We start from the raw sequence: 14,260 nt of genomic DNA, 5'->3' as shown, positions 1-14,260 counted from the left end.
AGGTGCTATTTCACGGTCAGGGCGGCTAGGGTCTGGAACCAACTTCCAAGAGAGGTGGTGCAGGCTCCTACCCTGGGGGTTTTTAAGAGGAGGTTAGATGAACACCTTGCTGGGGTCGTTTGACCCCAGTACTCTTTCCTGCCATGGCAGGGGGTCGGACTAGATGATCTGCTCAGGTCCTTTCCGACCCTAGAAACTATGAAACTATGAAGCCTCCATGAGCCTTATTTTATTTATCTTTTATTTATATGTTTTATTGTACATTCATTTTGAATTATTTCTCCCCCTCTGCTTCATGCTAGACTACAGTACAACTCAAACCAGTCTCTGGGAAAGCTGAACAACATGTCAAGGACCTTACTGAGAACTTGTGTCTAGCACCACCTGACCTCAATTAGCTTGAGGAAAAAGGGGAAAAGTGAAGGAAAACTGAACTGGAAGACTGAAATTGGATCTCTTTAGCATTATCACTGGAGTTGGATTGCCTGAATGTTTCCATTAAAACACGGCCTTTATATAAACACTGCCTCGAGTGTTATTATAAATGAACAAGAATTGGCAACCTATCGCTATGACATGATCAGCATGACAAATTTTTGCTTCCTTACTGAAATGTATATTCCTTTATTCATTACCCTGCGTCCATCACAATCAGTTAATGGACGCAAGGCATAACGGATGTGTGTTGTGGAACTCCCTCTAAAGTTCATTTTATTCCTCCTGCAGTAAGTCCAAGTGCTCAAAAACATGTATTTACATTATGCCTCTGTTTCAGCAGCACAAGATGTTCAGTTGCAGCCGTATCACCTCCACGTGAAGGCATTATTGACTTAAGCTCAGCAGGGGGCATTGAACCACAGAGACTTCCAAGGAAGTCAAAGGGTGCAGCAGAAAGTCAAGTGGTGTTGGCTTGAAAAGTGCCACCAATATGATCCTGGGGCACCATCCCTGAAAGGGAGGAAAGAAGGCATACAACCAAATCCTAACCATTAAGGCTCCATAACAACCTGGCTTGGGTCCAAAGTGAGATGGTGCTCTGGCCCAGTTGCCACTGTGGTGGCTTTTCCTGTACATAGCTTCTGCTTACTTGGCCTGGTGCTGCTGCTGCTGCCACCCATTTCCTTCCCCAAAAATGGAGGCCCTGGCACCACTCCTTGCCGCTGACTTCCAACCCTAGTAAAAGTCCTGACCAGGGCTGGATCTGAGGCTCTGTGGGCTGGATGGTGCCAACCCCTGCACCAGAACTTTCTTGCAAGCCTGTATATCTTAGACACTTCTAAAAGCACCCATTACTATAAAGAGACCAATATCCCTAGTGTCACAGTCAAATTCCAGTTACATTAATCACATCCTGCTTGCTTGACCTTCCCCTGCACTTTCAATAGGAAAGGGTATTCTTTGAAACTTCCTGTCCTAAAATATTGGGTGATACAGCTGCTATGCTATGTTGAACAGACACTCTGTTCCACCAACAGGTGGTAGAAGTAGTTTGCAAATGCAGTTGATCTATTCTGGAGTTTTTCAAAATGCTTTATGAACTAGAGTGCTATACAAGTATTGCCCACCACCTCTGTGCTATATCCAGCAGTGTGGTTGCAAAGAATCTTGTTGTTAAGCAAGAGGATTGAGCCTAGGGCTTTACAAAAAGGCTGAAGTCTTAAGGCTTCTTTCTCATCACTAAATCAGAAAACAGAACAATAAACTAACACAGGACTGAGGTGTCCGAAAAAGGGTGCTTCCTGGTTAATAAACTTTTATTAGACCTGACAGCAGGATGAGGGACAATCAGCTTGCACTGGACAAAGCTTCCATCTGAGCACATGGTAGAATAAGAGAGCGTTCAGAATTGCTTTATGATGTATATTCAAAGGGACAGGTCCTAAAAGATGCATATATACCTCCAACTTCAAATTCCTCTCTGCTGTTAAATCATAGGCTTTTCTGCACATTGTAATGGGACCAGCTTTCTGCAAGTCCTATGCTACCTCAGACTATATGTCCTACCACTTCTCTTTCAAAAGACACAAACTATTGATTATTGCTGCTCTCTCAGCCCTCTTGCCTCTTCTGTATGAATTCTGCAAATGGAGTTCAGGCAAGCAACCGTCACAGCTGTAGACCTGTGCACTCCTATGGTCCTTTCCCCTTTACACTGCAGAACAGATCCCTTCAGATTTCACTCCACACCACAAGCTGGGAGTGAAGCAGTCACTAATCCTCTTTTGCTAGATCTGTTCTTTGTACACTAGTCTCTTTTCCTTGGATAAGAGAAGAGTTAGACAACAAAGGTTGCGCACACTTCCTATAGTGCACACTTTTAGATAGTTTAATATTCTTACTTTCTCATGCACCTATATTAGAAGCTATATTTCTATGCTCCCCAGTCCTGAAAATAAAAGTGATTTAGAAATCCACATCAACAGTTGCCATAAGACAGTACCAGCACAACACTTTGTCCCTTGCTAGTGTCCTATCACATTTTTGGAGGACTTGGACAGAATATTTTAAAGACATTATTCCTTCCCCTAAGTAGCAGGTCACTGCAGAATGCGAAAACATTTAATAGAAGCCATTATCTCAGTGCAAACTCACAAGATGAACTCCTCCTTCCAAGAGAGGTTTGTAGCATTTTTGGTTACAGAACTGGAGAATTTCTGTGAAGGATCATTCAACTGACTTATACATATGAGGTTCAGGCTGCCTGTAATAGGGAAACAGAAACACACAATAGTTGACTTCACCAGGAAGTATATTTACTTAAAAGGTGTGCAAGATAGGCATCTTATATACTGTGCATTTTTATCGACCACTGGGAAAATGCTGCTTCCCCATGAAACTCTCCTTGCCTCCACTTACTTGTATTATGCTAATATCCAGACACTCCAGTCAAAATTGGGGCCTTACTATTCTACATGCAATACAAACATAATAGGAAACAATTCATGCCCTGATGAGCTTACATTCATTTTAGACAAGAAGTGAAAAATGTGGGTGAAACTAACCCTGGAGGGATGAGAAGAGGATGCGGGTAACAATAACAGGAAGTGCTATTATAAAGAGCATCTAAGTGGTTTGAGATATGCATTTTTAAATGACCTGGAGTCCCTACTGGCCACGTGCCAAGCAGAACTGCCAATGAATAATTGATGTGGACAATTTTTTAAAAATTAATCAGGCCAGTCGAGGGAATTGGTCTACTAATGCACAAATGTGCATGGGGTTGTAGGGAAAAGGTGTTTACTAGGTAAACTAGTGAATTTCCATGCAGGAATTGTTTGCATTAACAACGAATATTTGTATTTTTCAGAAACTATACAAGATAATGATTTTTTTTTGCATTTAGGTTCAGAAGTCACTGCTTTTCATCTTGGGATTCTGGACTATCCAGAATAGTTGCAAGAAAACACATGCACATCTGCATTAAGATTTGTAGGCAGAAATAAAGTTACATGCTACTCTAGTTCTTCTGCCAATTATGTGTATCAGATTGTTTCAGATGTGCATTATTTGAACCCTGTATATGAGAGATGACCCATGTAAACACAAAGTGTCTATTAGTGAACGTTAGCTTTTAAAATAATCCATAGCAACTGACAAAGTAGGAGGTTGCCTATGAAAGCTCATGCCTCTTTGAGCCAATTAGTGTCTAAGGCACCACCCTACCAACAAATCCTTATTAAGCCATTGTTATGGGTAGGTTAAAGTTCATTTAAGGTTAAACTGTTTTAACTGAAGTAGAAAACAGAGAGGTAATTAGCTGTGTTAGTCTAAAGTCAGGGAGAAAGCAGGATACATTTGCACCTTACAGTCTAACGATAAAGCATATCAGAGATGTACTTTTGATTTAAGCAAATACATTTAAATTAAAAAAATAAATTTAAAAAACACATTTTAAATGTAGATATATAAGTCTATAAGGTAGAAATCTACCCTTCCTTAAGACTCCTAGAGCATTCAGCACTCCAAACACTACCTTGAAAAACTTATTTGCAATAGGTTATGTAGGGCTCTCTCACATCCTCTCCACCTCCAGAACTGAAGGATTACATAAACAACATGAAACAGAAAATTAAAGCTACTATACCCCACTGCAAGAGTAGGATAAACATAGGTAGGGAGAGAGTCTAATTAACCAAACTGTAATTTGGCAAGACTCAACAAACATGAGCATACAAAATGTTGTGGGATCACTAGTGACAAGAGATGACAGGACCTCAGTTTATCTCTCTCACAAAAACATTTAAGCAGGCAGGCTTGAGCTTGAAGAAGTTTAAATACTTGCAAGACAGGCTGAAAGCCTCCTTCTCAAACATACGCGGCACAACTGGTTTCAGAGGACTGTGACCTAGTTTTTGGTTTCACTCTACATTTGGCCCAAACCAATGACTAATTTCCCCTCAGCCACTCTCACAGCATATCTTTATTCAGACGGGACGTTTTACTGATGATTTTGCTCCTGGAGGGATCTCTCAGGATTGATCACTGTATAAAAAAGCAGCTTCAGATCGAGCGACATGCAATTTAAGATCAGTGCTGTTTGGGTGAATCACAATATGATATAATAGTGTTTGTTGGTCTCTCTCTTTTTTATATAGCTAAACTGTCAGCTTTCTAGAACTAGGAAGTCAAACTCACTGACCATGTTTACAGGTTCCTTTCATTGTTCTGCAGAGAAGAAAACAAGAATGATGGATTTGTTTACAAGAGAGTGGATGTATGAAGGTTAAACAAGAACCATACCTAATAATCATCTCAGTGCAATACCAAGTCACTTAATCATATACCAGAATGCAACAGCTTATGTAGGGGCAGTTTTTAAAACAGGATTGGCAACTGATTTAAGTAGTAAGTTTGAGAACTGCTTAGCAACGACGCATATGAAATGGATCAAGAGGCTTCCTTGAAACCTTTTATTAAGATTTAGTTTTGCAGATTTTTAGAGCTGAAATAGGTCCACAGATTTCCATGAAAATTAGTTATTCCTGCTGGACCACTTCCAACTACTTCCCAGAAAATCTGCCTCCCTCAGTTGAGGTTCTCTGGGGTTTTCATGACCAAATGGAAATATCACACCCACCCCACACATACTTAGAACTGCACACAAATAGTCTACATCCTTCTCTTCTCAGGCTGCCCTTGATAAATGTGCTTAAGAACAGGGCAATCCATCTCTGTGGAGCCTTTGTATTCTCACATTAGCAACAGGGTCTTCTGCTCCTCCTTCCTGGTCTCAGGCAATGCAACTCTTGTTAAAGTCTCATCATAAAGGAACCACTGCTGCCTCAGAACACCCCCTTAATTGGGAAGGAACAGGGGGCAATGTACCATGGTTTGCCAGGGTTATGGAAGGAGCCCACCACAATTTGCACAGTGTATAATAGCCACTATTCTGGTCCCCAGGGCTGCTTATACACATCCCAGGGGTTTACTTTGGTTTAATTCTCCCTAAATTGAAGTGGTGGGTTTTAAAAACACAGCTTTGGTGAGCTGCCGATAGGCGGAGCGGTCCCTGAGCTGCGGGGAGAGGCTAGTGCTTCCTTCTGCAGTAGCAGTGGCGCCTCCCAGGCAGTACCCACCCACAGGCACCTGGCCTGGGTGCTCCCAGGAAGCACCAGGCCCCCCTGCAGCCACAGAGGAAAGCACTGTGGCCCCACACAGCTCAGGCAAGCAGGTAGGCTCTGGAGAGGGGAAAAAAAAAAAAGATCAGGCTCACAGCTTTTTTTTCCCCCCCCTTCAGGGGGTCCTGCCTGGATGGGCTTCCTGCACAGCCCCTGAGCTGCACAGGGACCAGTGCTTCCCTCTGCAGCTGTAAGGTAGCAAACTAAAACATGTTGGACATGTTTTATTTTGCTGCGTCCCGAAGTCATTTAATGCACAATACGCTGCTGACAGCGTAAACAGCGTTAAAGCAGTGCAAAAGGGCATTTAAGTCACTTTAAAGGTTAATTTTGTGGTGTGTACAAAGGCCTCTGGAGCCCAAATACAGCATACCACAGAAGTCATCTGCTTAGTATGGTTCTGGCAAACGGTTAAAGGGGTACTTCCCATAATGGCATTAGGGTATTGAAGAAGAAGTTTTCTTGTGGTGATGACTGGCTGCTAAAATCCTTTTTGGAATAGTTATTTAATGCTGCTGGCATTTTGTTGTGTGCCAAGGTGCCTTGAGCTTTGAAAAGGAGTCTCAATTATTCAAATGAAAATAGAGTTATCCATCCCATGTACTCATTCTAGGAACTAGAGGGGACAGAGGAGAGAGAACCCATTCTGCTTGACATGGGGGCAGCTGATGGGAAAGGGAAATCCACATCCTGGGAGAAAATAAATTAACTTATCTGATCCACCCAATTGCAATACATTCCATCCAAAAGCGTGATCATTAAGACTTTTTTGTTAATATTGCTCTCCTTGTAGCTTTGAAGCAGAAGACCTGCTGCATTAAAGTAACTGTTTCACCTGCAGCACTGGGATCCATCAGGGTAGCCATGATATCCTTTACTAGCAGTTTCAGTTCATGGGCCCTTGGAGGTTTAGGAGGACTGGTGCCCTGAGGGAGAGTTCCTACGTTCTGTACATTCTGTGAAAATGAAGCAAGACAAGAGATGACGTAAAATGCTACTGGATGTGTCACATGCTCACAACCACCATGTTAAATTATTAAAAAACAAACAAAAATCCTGGAGTGTAGCATTAGCTATTCATATGAGTTGTGTATTCCAAAATCTTCTGTGCCAATGGTCATGCAATTTTATGTTTCCCGTATTTATTCACTTTATGACTTATTCACTGGGTCATGAATGCCTTTTTTCTTGAGATCAAAATATTAACAAAAAAAGGAGCTGGAAAAATGCCTGTACTCACCTGTACCTCCTTTATGTCTGTAGGCTTTGTACTCAAAACTACTGATGGAGAAACTGAAATAAACAGATTCTCCAAAATATCTCTGAGTACAGATATTGCACATGTCCCAGGCATCTGACCCTAGTAGGGAAGAAAAAAATCATGCTTCTAATTAATCAGGAGAAGCAATATCAAATACAGAAATTCATTTGAAAGCTGAGCATGCAGTCTACTCTAATATCAGAGTATGCTTTGTCAGAAAAAGGTCTACTGCCAACAACCAGACATGGTGAGCAATTATTTAGTCACTTGATAAATAAAAAACAACGTCTGAGAGAGAGACCAAAAATATGCAGTATAAAAGTAAAATGCAGTACTGACATACAGAAAGGGTAGAGTCCTTACTAACATCAAAATGGAATCTCAATGATTTCACACACTGTAACACTGGACCATCTCACTGGTACATATAAACAGATAGAAGAAAAAAGACGAAGCATATTATCAGGTAGTGTCAACCAGCACAGCTCCACAGACTTAAATGAAATGGTGCTGATTTACAATAGCTGAGAAGCAGTGCCTCACAGTCAACACAGACCAATCAGTAGGGTGGCGCTTAAGACTCTCTCAATCTTAACCGGGTAATCACATCTTGAGTTTTTACCTGGCAACATGTTAATGCAATTAATGATGTGATAAAACAAAGAATAAGTCACAAAGTTACTACACAAAAAGTGTTGGTCAAGCTGAGGCTCTCAGCCCTGAAGTATACCCCCACAGGCTGGGAGCCCTGAGAGCTGATCTGGACTTCCAGCCCGTGGCCACACCATGTGTTCCTGTGCCTGGGAGTCCCCAGCTGGGCTGGATCAGCTGAGCCCAGATCAGCTGACAGGGGTTCCAGCCTGGAAGCTTGCTACTTGCTGGTGCAAGGAGAGCCTGGGATTGTGATCTCAGACTCCCTCTTCACTACCAATAAGCTGTATTGGGATCTGATGCTGGATCCCACAATCATGTCTCCTGCCATGTACATGTGGCAGAGCAGGAAGCTTGATTGTGAGGATCCCACCTCAGATCCTATCAGGCCTTCAGCTGCACATCTGACAGGCTGCTCAAGTCAGGAAACTGAGGCTACTATTCTTACTCATTTTGCTTAGCCACAAAATTCTTTCTAGATGCATTTCACAGCAACATGCATTTATCCTTGGTCCTTAATGTTACAGGCATCAGAGTTCATTGCCAAATGTTTATGGAGGTAGCTTTACCAGATTGGTGCATTTTTATATAAAAATAAAATCGCAGCAAGCTGCTTTCTGTTGGTCTGGTATAAAGTTTACTGCCGGAGCTGATCAGTGACAGCATGCTATTCAACATTTATTTTTCTTCTATATTTGCAATTGGACAGGGCTTTTAAAATTAAATTATTGCATAGAAGCAAAAATTGGAGGGGAAGTGTTCCAGGCAGAATTTAGGTAAGGCTCAACTTCCATTCCTTCGAGATGGAGAGCAAAATATACGGACAGGCTGGGGCAGTGCCTCCACAACAGAGAACTCTTCTATGTATTTCCAATAAGCCCCCAATATCCTGAGTATCATATCCCATGAAACAGATACTAGGCTATATAGAGCTGTGGATTGCCAGTATAGCGTTTCTTATGTTCTAAAAGAAGAGCATGCTGTTACTGTCCAAAACTTCTAAAGAAAGGGAGCCACCTTACAGGATCTTATACAACAGAGCTGTCCAACTGGTGGCCCACGGACCACATGCAGCCCCCAAAGGGTTAGCATGTGGGCTCCAGACTCCTGGCCAGCCACCACCCCTTCCCTCCCCCTACCTCACTATTGCTCCTGCTGTGGAAACTGGGTTCTACAGGCTTACCCTTCCTCCTCCAGTTTTTACATCCTGCTCCAGCTGGGGACAAGGTGGCAGAGCAGGAGAGGGCAGGATGCCAAAGCTGCATGCAAGCAGGGGCTGCTGGGACTGTACCTACAGCAGAGAAAAGAGTCGGGCAGCTCATAGTGCATACAATAAAGAAAGAAATTAGGGCTTCTTGCACTGCAGGTGGGTGGCATGTGTGGCCAGGAGAGAAAGGGGAAGTGGGGTTTGCTCAGGCAGCAAGGGGGAGCCAGGCTTCCTGTGGTATGTTTGTTTGGGGTGGGGAAGAGTGCATGTTAGGCTGCCTTCACAATTAGGGACAATGGGGGCAGGGATGCTGTCCACATCTCAAGTGGCCCCCAGGTCTATGGCTTGCACCTTGTGCAGCCCCCAGATGGTAACCTGCATGGCGTGTGGGTCACAGGTACCCAGAAGTTGGACAGCCCTGTTATACAACATAAACATATGCATAAATACATATATGCATTCAGTATACCCAATTATTAGTCACTGGAAGCCATACTCTAAACCATTGGGGGCCAAACTTTTTGGCAAGCATGCCATAAGTTCGCCCTGATCCCTCTCCACGTATCACTCCAATCCCTTCCTTCTGCCCAAACTGCTGCTCTGCTTCCTGCCTCGTACTCCCTGCCTGACTGCCCACGCTGCCCTATATACTGCTGTGCTGCCTATCTCTTCCTTGATCTACCAAGTGCTACACACAGAGGTCGCCCATGCCACTTGTAGCACAGGTTGTTCCTCCTGCCCTAAAACATTTATTTCTACCAGAGCACAGCACATGCCATGTACTCAATTCAGATGAACCACATTATTTGGGTGGTTAAGAAGATCCTGTTGTAAAAGCCAACCTATTTTAACAGGTTACTGGAAGAATCGGTCCCCATACTTTGGGCATCCATCAAAATGAACACCCAACTTTGGAAGACCCTAAGCTCCTGCTGCAACACAGTGACCACATGCTGTTAACTCTTAGAACTTGGGAAAGGAATGTCCTATGCATCACAAACCTGAGCTCTTCCCTGTTCTAGAAAGTGAGGTAAATAAATCATCATTACAGGTCTACCTGAATTCAAAGTCAGAGTGCTTTCCTAACCTTTGAACTCTGATGGTTTACTAGGTAGCCTGAAAAATTCCAACTGGCAATGTCCATAAATCCTATTTTACTACCCATTGTACAGGGCTGTCCTTTGAATACATGCAGGCATTGTTGACAGAATTAACTAACTGTATGTCACACATACAGATGTGCCTCCTATAACAAGTTTAGGCACCAGCAAAATGAGAAAAAAATAAGGTGGGCAAGTTGCATGATACAGTGCTCCACAATATCCAAAGGACTATTACAACTCAATTTCCATATTGTCCATTTGGACATTGTCACTTTCCTTTGCACAACAAGGAGGTGTATAGTTAAGTCTTGGTTACGGCCTGTTGAAAACTTCCACTCGGTTTTCAGTTTTATTTTTTAACAAGACTTTTCTGGGAAAGGGGGTATAAAAAACAATTTGCTTTGAAGAAAAATATATATTTTTGAAATCTGGAGAATTCCAGGAAACTCTAATTTTGGTAACAAGTAAATTTGCCAAGTATCATTAGATTATTTTTCAGATATTTTTCTCATGCCTGGTTGAAGCAGTTTGCTTAAAGTCTTAAACAAAAACCTTACCACATAAGAAATACTGGCCCAGAAGAGCATTCCATCTTTTTATTCTTCTGTGAAATATGAAACATCATAAGCAGAAGGAGATATGACTACATCCTTCTTACCACCAAACAACTTCAAGGTAAACAGACTATTCCAACTTTTCTCTCAGCCTAATCTGCATAAAATGAACTGTTTCAGACAGGAGATTTTACCACACCTTCAACTCTCCTATGAAATATGAACTTTCATTTCTACCTAGGAAAATGTTTACAATTTTTTCTTCTATGCCTGAAAAAGAGAGCTTGTGCCTGAAAATTTGCAACTAAAGATTTTTTTTTGCAAAAATCTAGTTGGTCTAATAAAACATATCACCTCCATCATGAGTTCTGATTCCTTAAACAAAAACCTGCACACACATTAACATTTAGAGCTAAATTTTGAACGTGAAACACATACTAATCATGAGGGAAAAAGTAAAAAAAAAATTAAAAATCTATAAACAGAGGTGTCTCAAAGATTACACTCCACTTGCTTGTTGACTTCTTCCACTTATTGTTACCAAGTTATGAATACAAGCAATAGAGAAACCATATTATAGGAAAGACCTGGTCATCAGTCAGAATTAAAACCTTGCCTACCTACCCTCCTGATCCAATAAAAGTATATTGGAAAGAACCTAAGAATTTCACATGGAAGTCTATTTTAACAGCTTTTCAAGACAAGCTGCTACTCAACAGCCAATTGAGAACAGCTCCCAGGGTAGATTCCACTTCAGGTTAATTAGGGTATTTCCAAAGTGAAGCAACTATTCAAGAATGAAGTGATTTATTCTAAAATACCATCCAGGCTGGGAATGCTTCTGGAATATCCTAACAATGAATTATTCTGCAACAACAGCTCCTCTTCCTCATTTTCTTGTGAAAAGTTCTCCCTATGTAGACACGTTCTCTTTCTTGCCTTATGCATTTTTCAGACTTTCCTCCCATTCTTGCCTGTGATAAAATGCCTCTTTCTTTGATAACTCAAGGGTTTTTCTCTGCTCAAGTCTCCTCCTTACTACAACTCTAAATCCAAAACAAGTTAACATGCAACCCTCACCCCAAATCTCTCTCCCTCTGCCCACACACATGTGCATACACCACATAATAGTCCCTATCTCCTTTCAAATATGAGCTTTCTTTCATTCAATCCTCCGAACAGATGGAACATTAAAACCATAGCCAAGTTACTTTCAAAAATCCATAGATTTCATCTTGGGAATGCAAGACTTGTATGCAAGCAAGATCTTCAGTTCTTCAGAGTCAGACTGGAAAGTACTTTCTTCAAAAAAAAGGTGAGGTGGAGAGGGTGTGGAAATAAAGCATCCTTAAAATACAGGATGCTGAAACAATTTCCAAGTGTACACTGTTTACAGGTTTCAACATATTGGTATTTCCCCTCCAACATTAATACAAATCAAATATACACCAGCAGGGTATATAACTATAAAACCTGTAGTTACTCCAATTAAGGTTTTGTCTGTTTGTTTTTTAAACCCAAGCAGAGAACCACAGATTCTGATGGCTCTCAATACCTGGTAGTCAGTCTTCTCAAAAAAACAGAGTTTTGAATACAGCTGGCCACAATTACTATGTCAGAACCATTATGATCTGTCAATATGCACTTAGCAACCATTTTATATGTGGATAACTGACCATAACTGCTTGGAATGGTATCATTTAGGCTGCTCCACATACACAGTAAATCTACATTTAAAGAAGTCTTCTGAAGTGTGTTTTGTTTCACATTTATGTAAAAATCTATGAAAAAACTGGGTTTTCCCTAGGTCACTAGTCAGTCAGTACATCTCCTCAGAAATATTTTGGAACTGGACTAAAGCTTAAACACATAAGACACTGCATGCCATACAGGCACCCCCTTAGTGAAACAGGTGTAACAGGCCATAAAAAGGTACAACTCCCTAGTCTGGGAAGCATGAGGGTGAGGATTAATGAATGGTTCCAAATATGTGCACAAATCAGAAAGCACGAACCAACTGCATACATAAAGGGAACTGCAGAAGGCCAAGGTATTTAGATTTTTTTGTACAAATAAAAATATGCCAAATTCAACACTGTTTCAAAAAAACACTGCCATCTTCCAATACCAGCCTAGATGGTGCAGGGCCTTACATTTTTCAAATTAACTTGGGAAACTGTAGTAGTACCTTAAATCAGAGTCATTTTATATAAAATTAAGACAAATCAAAGTATGTCAGAATGAATCCAAAGATACAGCAAAAGGTTTCTTTCTCAGACTGTGTCTAATTTATCTCAACCAAGCTTTAATGCTTAGGCATCTTTGTAGGAGGCTAGGTGCATAGAAAATTCGTAACTTAACCTAAACGATTTTGTTGAAGAAACCAACAGAAACTTATTGACTGACCTCCTGCACTGCTTTTGGGTGGATTTCAATATTCGTTTCTGGGGCATTAATGAAGGACCACACAACTTCAATGTCTTCTCCTTTCTCTTTCATGCAGAGTTCCAGCTGTTGAAATGACATAGATTATTTTTATTTTTAAAAAGTCTTACAAATAGTTTGCCTTCTACAGAAAAGCACTAGGTCAGCCTCATCATTGATGTAAGCAACTACAGTTCCACAGCAGTCAGTGATGCCAACTTTAAATTTAACTCTTAAGTTATAGTATTCTGAGAAAATAGAAAACATTATTTCAGCTTTTAGAGTGTAATCTGGTTATGGATCAAAAATATCAGATTTATAGACCAAAATGTTTAGCATCAGTCTACAAATACATAAATACCATGTTCCTTACCTCCATCACTCTCCCTGGAAGGTTATACAACTAGCTGGGACGCATGAGTATTTTTAAGTTAAGAATATAAATGTCTTTGTGACAATGAGATTCAAATGCACTATCTTGCTGGACCACACTATGACAGGTAAAATAAATGAAAAAAAAGAGGTCCAATTACTTTCAAATCTTAGAGGGAAGGGGAGACGGGGGAGAGACAGAAAGATTTAAAACAAAGCACTTTACCTGCAAATGAAGTGGAGACAGTTTCACGCTGTACAAGTGACATTCTGTGGTAGCGTGTGAACTCTGAGACACGCTGACAAAAAATTGAATAGAATCTCCCACTACATCACAAGAAATCACCTAGGGGAAAAAAAGAAATATGGCCTTCTTCAGATGGTTTCTTGAAAGTAAGGGTAAAATGGTTTTAAAATAGTCTACTCTGTGTAGGCAGAGCAATCAAAGAGTTCAGGAATTCCTAACCTTGGTAAATAGCACATACAAAAGCCTTCATTTTAGCATATTCATTTAATAAGTCCTAATTAATTGAGAAATATCCCTCATTGTATATGAAGGCAGACTTAAGTGCCTGGATGTCACATCTACACTCTTAGGGCACGTCCACACGAGCACGCATGTGCCTCTTACAGCATTTCAAACCCCTTTGAGATGCTGCAAGATGCACGTGCGGGAACAAAAAAAACATTCTCCATGCTGCAAATATGCAGCATGGGGGCAAAATTTGATGCCTGGATATCCAGGTATCTAAAAATACCCCAGGAGAAAAAAGCGGGGCAGGGCACAGTCCCAGACTGTGTCCTGAGGCAACCAGAAGCTCGGTCCTCCACAGAGATGCTTTGGTAATCAGCCAGAGTGTCTCTATGGCTGTTTCTTTCCCCAATACTGCTGCAGCGATCTGGACCTGGGCCCTGTGCCAGGTAAGTAGGGGATGGAGAGGGGGCTGGAGGAGGGGATAGGGTAGTATGGAGGGGCCCTGCCTGGCCCCAGTCCCCCACTTCCCCAACTCCCCAATCTCTCCCCCAGCTTCTCCTTCCTTCCCCCAGCTCCCCACTCACTTTCCTGCTCA

The 14,260-nt window shown here is 41.5% G+C and overlaps 1 protein-coding gene across 1 annotated transcript in view; it reads right to left on the bottom strand.

Moving 5' to 3' along the window:
- Positions 1 to 14,260, bottom strand: part of C2CD2 (C2 calcium dependent domain containing 2) — a gene marked incomplete at its 5' end in the record, with an annotated part of 88,821 nt that overhangs the window by 36,328 nt on the left and 38,233 nt on the right. The window contains 5 exons of the mRNA XM_019523880.1: positions 2,593 to 2,701; positions 6,454 to 6,574; positions 6,859 to 6,978; positions 12,801 to 12,905; positions 13,417 to 13,536. Of these exons, the coding sequence (XP_019379425.1) occupies positions 2,593 to 2,701; positions 6,454 to 6,574; positions 6,859 to 6,978; positions 12,801 to 12,905; positions 13,417 to 13,536 (575 nt within the window). The remainder of the gene's footprint in view (positions 1 to 2,592; positions 2,702 to 6,453; positions 6,575 to 6,858; positions 6,979 to 12,800; positions 12,906 to 13,416; positions 13,537 to 14,260) is intronic.

The sequence above is a fragment of the Gavialis gangeticus genome, unplaced genomic scaffold (assembly GCF_001723915.1).
Source record: "Gavialis gangeticus isolate Ggan-Ray unplaced genomic scaffold, GavGan_comp1, whole genome shotgun sequence".
Taxonomy (NCBI): domain Eukaryota; kingdom Metazoa; phylum Chordata; order Crocodylia; family Gavialidae; genus Gavialis; species Gavialis gangeticus.
The sequence above is the reverse complement of the archived record's forward strand: the minus strand, read 5'-3'. Positions and strand labels throughout refer to the sequence as shown.